The sequence below is a fragment of the Papilio polytes genome, unplaced genomic scaffold (genome assembly GCF_000836215.1).
Source record: "Papilio polytes unplaced genomic scaffold, Ppol_1.0 DF823823.1, whole genome shotgun sequence".
Lineage (NCBI taxonomy): Eukaryota > Metazoa > Arthropoda > Insecta > Lepidoptera > Papilionidae > Papilio > Papilio polytes.
This window is the reverse complement of record NW_013525381.1, coordinates 446,642-452,954: the sequence shown is the minus strand read 5'-3', so window position 1 is coordinate 452,954 and position 6,313 is coordinate 446,642. Positions and strand designations below refer to the sequence as shown.

At 33.6% G+C, this 6,313-nt stretch overlaps 3 protein-coding genes across 5 annotated transcripts in view; 2 read left to right on the top strand and 1 right to left on the bottom strand.

Moving 5' to 3' along the window:
* The window catches only part of LOC106103322 (cytochrome P450 CYP12A2-like), a 5,292-nt gene extending 3,727 nt beyond the window's left edge, over positions 1-1,565 (top strand). The window contains exons 6-8 of the mRNA XM_013283059.1: positions 148-426; positions 849-1,002; positions 1,335-1,565. Of these exons, the coding sequence (XP_013138513.1) occupies positions 148-426; positions 849-1,002; positions 1,335-1,565 (664 nt within the window). The remainder of the gene's footprint in view (positions 1-147; positions 427-848; positions 1,003-1,334) is intronic.
* A 492-nt stretch (positions 1,566-2,057) lies between these two features.
* LOC106103425 (probable cytochrome P450 301a1, mitochondrial) lies at positions 2,058-2,693 on the top strand. Its single transcript, XM_013283202.1, has 2 exons — positions 2,058-2,284; positions 2,530-2,693. The coding sequence occupies exons 1-2, from the start codon at positions 2,140-2,142 to the stop codon at positions 2,679-2,681; spliced, it is 297 nt and encodes a 98-aa protein (XP_013138656.1). The 5' UTR covers positions 2,058-2,139; the 3' UTR covers positions 2,682-2,693.
* A 57-nt stretch (positions 2,694-2,750) lies between these two features.
* Positions 2,751-6,313, bottom strand: part of LOC106103424 (cytochrome P450 CYP12A2-like) — a 5,508-nt gene continuing 1,945 nt past the window's right edge. Inside the window, exons 2-10 of one of the 3 annotated variants that reach the window (XM_013283199.1) lie at positions 5,999-6,129; positions 5,587-5,720; positions 5,398-5,519; positions 5,134-5,250; positions 4,590-4,868; positions 4,336-4,498; positions 3,877-4,089; positions 3,588-3,759; positions 2,751-3,300 (exon numbers count right to left, since the gene is read on the bottom strand). In XM_013283199.1, the coding sequence (XP_013138653.1) occupies positions 3,149-3,300; positions 3,588-3,759; positions 3,877-4,089; positions 4,336-4,498; positions 4,590-4,868; positions 5,134-5,250; positions 5,398-5,519; positions 5,587-5,720; positions 5,999-6,129 (1,483 nt within the window). In that variant the 3' untranslated portion in view covers positions 2,751-3,148. Of the gene's footprint in view, positions 3,301-3,587; positions 3,760-3,876; positions 4,090-4,335; positions 4,499-4,589; positions 4,869-5,133; positions 5,251-5,397; positions 5,520-5,586; positions 5,721-5,829; positions 6,130-6,313 lie in introns of those variants that run through there. The other 2 variants (XM_013283200.1, XM_013283201.1) reach the window with 2 other exon arrangements.

Genomic DNA, 6,313 nt, shown 5'->3' with positions numbered 1-6,313 from the left:
CGTAAGGCGGCACTAGTGCTGTTCTTGAATATTTTGGCAGGAACTCAACACAAGTTAAACTTGTTGTTAGCACTAATGAATCACTAGGTATAAAATAAAGCCATACTTCAGCAACTGGGCATTATTAAAATTGATTGCCTTTTTTAGAATGAAGTCTATTCGTAATGAAAATAACATGGTTGTGAATGATCTTCTTGAGGAACTTATGTTGTACGTATTAGAATTTACGGGACAAGTAGCATTAGGTCGCCGATTAAATGCTTTCGCTCCTAATGTACCGGAAGATGCCGTGTCCCGAAAATTACTTGAAAACGTACATGATTTCTTTAAAGTCTCAGATAAATTAGATTTTCAACCAAACATGTGGAGATTATATCCAACCAAGACATTCAGGAAAGCTATAAAAATCTTTGACCGAGCGGAAAAGTAAGTACAGGAAGTATATAATGAAAGTAATAATTGTACACTAATTAGACTTCTGGGTTGATTATGTTGGCTTACACAGTTATAAAAGATGAAGCTATGAAAAAATGTTTAACAAAAGACTATACCGGGGAATTAACAAATAGGGTTGTCGACGAAAACGAAAACAGTGTATCCGTACGTGTAACACTAATATATCCTGTTTCGTCACAGACTAGTTTCGAGCCCATCGAGGCCCTTCTTTAGGCCATTTTTTACAAGATATATTTATGAATGTACTGTGATGTGACTATTTTTGTGTTTAATTAATTAATTTTTCTAATTTCATGCGGATAAAGCCGCACGGGAACAGCTAGTTTAGTATATACGAGTATTTGTATTAGTCACGAGCCAGTTCAACAAAATAAGTTTATTATTTAATTTAGGTTAAACGAATATCTACTAAGAGATGCTATGGAAAAACTAAAAACTGATCCAAAGCCTGAAGACAAAAAGGGTGTCATAGAAAGATTAGCGGAAATAAATATGGATGTGGCATTAGCGTTTCTTGATGACTTTTTTTTCGTAGGAGTTGACACCGTGAGTACAACTCGTTTAGTTTGACAAGGATATTTGGCCAGATTCTATGCTTTACTGTAACTATTATTTTATGTTTATTTATTTTCTATATCCATGTATATTTTAAATAAATAAAAATACATATGTATTTTCTGGTAGATCAAATCGATAACAGCGGGTCTGGCTAAATATCCCAGTTTGACTATAAATATACCAACATTGTTTTTTATTTGTATGTTCAGTTATTTAAAAATCAAAATATGAGAATTTTAGTTAAAATGCTAGATCAGTTTTTCATGCCCCATTTAATACACAGTTTTACATTACATATACGAGTACTACGTTTTTTACAGACAGCAAATGCAACGCTATCAGTGCTATATTTGCTAGCGACCAACCCTGATAAACAAACTAAATTGAGAGAAGAAATCATGGCGAAAGGAAGTCGCCGACCATACTTAAGAGCGTGTATAAAGGAGGCAGCGAGAATTAGACCTGTGGCGCTTGGAAATTTAAGACTATCCACAACAGATTATAATATCTTTGGCTACGAAATTCCTAAAGATGTACGTATTCGTACGTAATAGTTTGTTAACATTTAAAAGAGGTAGAGCCCGCTTTAACATCTTCGCACGACCAGCCGGCACGTCCGGTGCAATACCACGACCACACAGAAGACATGCGTAAAGTGAGAACAATTCCGCGTTTCGGCCGATTAGTGTGCGTATCGGAGGCTTTATTAAAGTTCCTTTCCCTTTCCACTCTTATCTTACAAGAATTGAAAGGTAAAGTGGATTTGACGGTGGAGAAGACGCATGGAAAGGGGAAATATCCTTTTTATTTGCGTCTCCTTCTCCGTCGATTAAGGGCAGGCAACGCATCTGCAATTGCGGATGGTCATGAACAGCGGTCGCTTCGCCGTTTTGCCCGTTAGCTAACTTATTGTAAACATTTTGTAAAAATAGAAATTTTGGCTTTACATATTTTATTTAGAAGAAGAGGTCGTAGTTATTATATTGAGATACTGTTTCTTACCGACTAGAAGGACAGAAAATAGTGACAAATATGTTCTTACATTGGGCTACACCTATACTCGTACGTACTAAATTATTATGCGACCTTCTCTTCCAGACCTTGATATTGTTTTGCCACGAGCACATGTCTGTAAGAGAGGAACAATATCCTGAGCCTCATTCGTATATTCCTGAGCGTTGGCTAGTTGACCAAGATCATCCGCTGTACCATGGAAACGCACATCCTAATGCCGCTGTGCACTTTGGTTATGGAGCTCGGGGCTGCGTAGGTAAGGTTCATTATATTTTTTTCTTACAATATTTGGACATTTTCTGAAGCTCTATTTAAAAAATGATTATACCTTAGGGAAGCCATTTAATCAAATATTAACAACGATGTGTTTTGTCTAAATAAAAAACCGTAGAAGGACTTAAAACAAATGCACAAAAAGCACATCTATAGTAAAATCATGAAGAAAGTTAAAGTTAATTGAATAATAGATATTGCAGATGAACATATAAACATTAATTTCAGGTCGAAAATTAGCCGACATGGAAATGGAATTACTTATCAGCTATTTTATAGAAAACTTTAGGTTAGAATGGCGCGGAAAGCCAATGCCTGTGTTACAAAGTGTTTCTAATCACAATATTGGGCCTTACAATCTTGTCTTCAACGATATTTGATTTAAAGTGGTTATGTTGTCTATATTCCTAAAAATTAAAAGTTCCAAATATTATTTAAAAACCATGTAATATATGTAGACGTGTAATAATTGTACACTAAAAAAACATCAACATTTATTTCTAATTCATATTTCATACTAATTGTTGAATTTAACACAATTGTATTTGTTTCAATAATATTAATGAATGTTGATTTGGTTGTCTTGCTTTCGAGTTCGATCCCCTGTTAATTTAAGAATTCAAGGTATCTTGTTATTATAATGTTATCAATGTTGTCCTATACTTTGTTACTAGTTCTTTAATACAATGTATTTTCATTTTTCATTTATTATTTAGTAAATGAGAATATGTAATCAGTATTGTATAAAAAATTGTTTTATTTCCCTTAACACCTATACATTTTGAACACAAATAAAAAAGAACGAGTGGTTGTCACTTTTATTTAACAAAAGTCATATTATTGAATATTAAATATCTTTAAAGGTAAAATTAAAGGGCCCTTTTACATAATTCAATGTGCTCTGATACTGCTTTAATGGTGCACCGAACCAATCAATTTGGAAGTTTTCAACGACTCGAGCGACGAAAATTTCCATCTCCAACTCAGCTATGCGACGACCTATAAATTTGAAAAACGCTTATCGACATATTCGACGCAAAATAAGCAAATGTAATAACATCTCTAAGTTCCTTCTTTTGATAGGTGTTGTTTCAAGGACACCTCAGAAGGTTTCTAACTTCAAATGTAAAAACATTATCAAAAATGATTTCCATTTCCCATGAATCTTTTTGCTAGAACTATCATAATCATCCTTCTATACGTTCTCTCTGAAGAGCTCGGACACTAGCCTTAGTTACGGTTTAAAGTATAATAAGATATAATGAAATACGGATGAACAATCATACCAACACAGCTTCGAGTTCCAAACCCAAAAGGCATGAATGCAAATGGGTGTGCGTTCCCGTGATATAGTGGATCTTCTTTTTCTACCAACCATCGCTCCGGAATGTATTCGTTCGGTCTTGGATAGTGACACTCCATCATCGAAGCGCATTGATTGGCAAGGGTCAAAAGGGACTGGAATAAGTAAAATCTCACATTGCATACTTTGTTCTAATTTGGATTCTGTTCACACAAAATATTATCAACCCACGATGCTAAACAAGCAGTCACTCATGTTTCATGGGTACTTACATTCTTTGGTATATGGTAACCAAGGAGGTTGTACTCCTTAGTTGTTAGCCTCAAATTTGCAGATAGTACTGGCATCATTCTCATTGTTTCCTTTATACAAGCCTTCAAATATGGTCTCTTTTCTGAACCTGACAATATCTCTTCTCTCAACTTATTTTGCTTCTCCGGATTTTTTGCTAATAAATAAAATGTTGGTATTACCGTATTGGCTGCCTGTAACAAACACAATATCAAGGTTGCTGTACTAGTATAGCAGCAGATGCCCGCCCTCAGGGCCCTCTATTCGGGGGTGCAAAAAAACTATAGATGTGATCAGTTTGGCTTAATTTTGTGAAGTATAACTTTTATTTTGTCTAATTTTAATTTATCTTATGTTATAACTAGCAGTGTTCGCATTACTTTTATTAAATAGGTTGATATTAAATTGGCGTATAAACATCTATTCTGTAAATATCTTACCGTATCCACGCCAGCAAATAAAAAATCACTAGCCATTAAGTAAGCATAATGTTCATTTATTTCAAGTAATTTCTCTAAAATTCCTTTCTCGTGTTCCGATACTTCATCCACTTTTTTAGTTTTTAACACCTCAGTTGCTTGTTGAACGAAGTATTTGTTCAAACTGAAATATCAAGGAATTTTTAAAAGAGAATAAAAATCGTGAAACACGATATGGCCAAGCCTGCAATTGTTGAAAAAGCAATTTTACTTACTTTTCTTGATCTTCATATAATTTCATTGCCTTCTTGTAAGCTTTGGTTGGAAATATTCTCCAAAGACTCGGTTTGAAATCTAATTTATCTGCTATGGTGAAAAAGTCATGTACAATTTGAATGAGCTTCCTTACGGGGGAATCTGCGGGTAGATTGGGGTCGAAGCAATTGAGTCGACCACCAAGCGCCACCACACCGATTGACTCCAAAGCCCACAAGTTTATTTCATTGCTAAAATCACCTTTCAACATATTGTTTTCATCGCGAATCAATCTCATCCTGTCAAAAAATATACAATTATTATTTCAATACAATTTGATTTTTTTACTACATAAAATAAAAAAAAATACGAGTGAAATAAAAGTGAATCTAATATGCCGCGCAATAACATCTGATGCATGTTTTTTCGATTGTAATCTCTATTCCCAAATCCAAAGTGTAGCAAACTATTGAATCAAAAACTTTATTGCAATTACCTCATGTACTCATAGTAATAATCTAAGACGTCTACTATCTATAAATAATATTTGACCATTGGACTCACCTTTTTATCATATCTTTAGCTACGTCATCTAATATATCTGTATACAGCTTTATAGTCTTAGGTTGAAGTAAAACCGGATTGACTGCGGATCTTAGAGTCTTCCATTTTTCCTCGTGACTATAAACGGAAATTAGAAAAATTACTACCTAGTTTTTACGTTTAGGAATTTGTTTTAGTTTGTCATTAGTCTTTTAATAAATCTTTTCCCTTTATATAAAATTTACTTTCAGAATAATAAACCAGGAGCAATAGAACAATACGCACTCTGTTATTAGACTTGTCACCTCGTGTGTTACTTTACCAATTTTTTTCTTATATTCATTTCTGTAATGTTCTAATGATTGAAATCCTGGTCGCTTTGGCGTCAAATTTTCACTTCGCAAAATCTAAAATTATGTAACATGTTAAACTAATATTTAAATCCTTAAATCAATACTAATATCAATGACTTACATAAGCCATGGTCTCTGCGTCATATATAATTATTATATCTGGTGATCCAAACAGTCCAGGAAATTTAACTATTGGTCCATATATTTTGTATAACCTATCAAATAATTCGAACCCTTCAGCTTTATACAACGCACCTGCATAACAAATTAAATTGAGAAAAGAGAAGTACTAAAAAAATTTAATTAGTGTTCGGTTGTTTTTTTTCAAATACCATTCCGATCCGTTCACCCGTTGTGCACTTACGTGAAATCAAACATCCGTTCATCCAAACTTTCGAATTAATAACACCAATAAGAATTTTCCATAACTTTGTATACTCAGATGTATTCCAAAGTTCGTTTTAAAGTTTAAAACTTTTTATATAGCAGCAATTAAATTGATATAAATTAATACGTTTATCGTGTTATATCACCCATTGGAAGGAAATGATGAAAAAACGATATGATTGGCAACTTGGTGGGGCCGGGAATTTCGTCCCATGACTTCAGCGGCTGCGTTGATTCGGTGGTATTGGGTATTACATTGTTCACAGTTGTGATGTACCTGTAAAAAACTATAAAATTAAACATAAGTGTCTTTTATGACTCTCTCATTTAACTTAACATCAACAGACGTGACATTAGGCTCGCTGCACACTTTTAGTTTCAACTGAACAGACGAACTGTAATTTTGAAAATGGAATTTTACATGTACAAAATTAATTAAAAATGCGGTAAAATATTGTATG

Excerpts from the sequence above, each read along its gene's own strand:
- LOC106103425 (XM_013283202.1), top strand. The coding sequence starts at position 2,140 with ATGTCTGTAAGAGAGGAACAATATCCTGAGCCTCATTCGTATATTCCT. Across the intron at positions 2,285-2,529 it reads TGGAGCTCGGGGCTGCGTAG|GTCGAAAATTAGCCGACATG; the intron begins GTAAGGTTCATT and ends CATTAATTTCAG.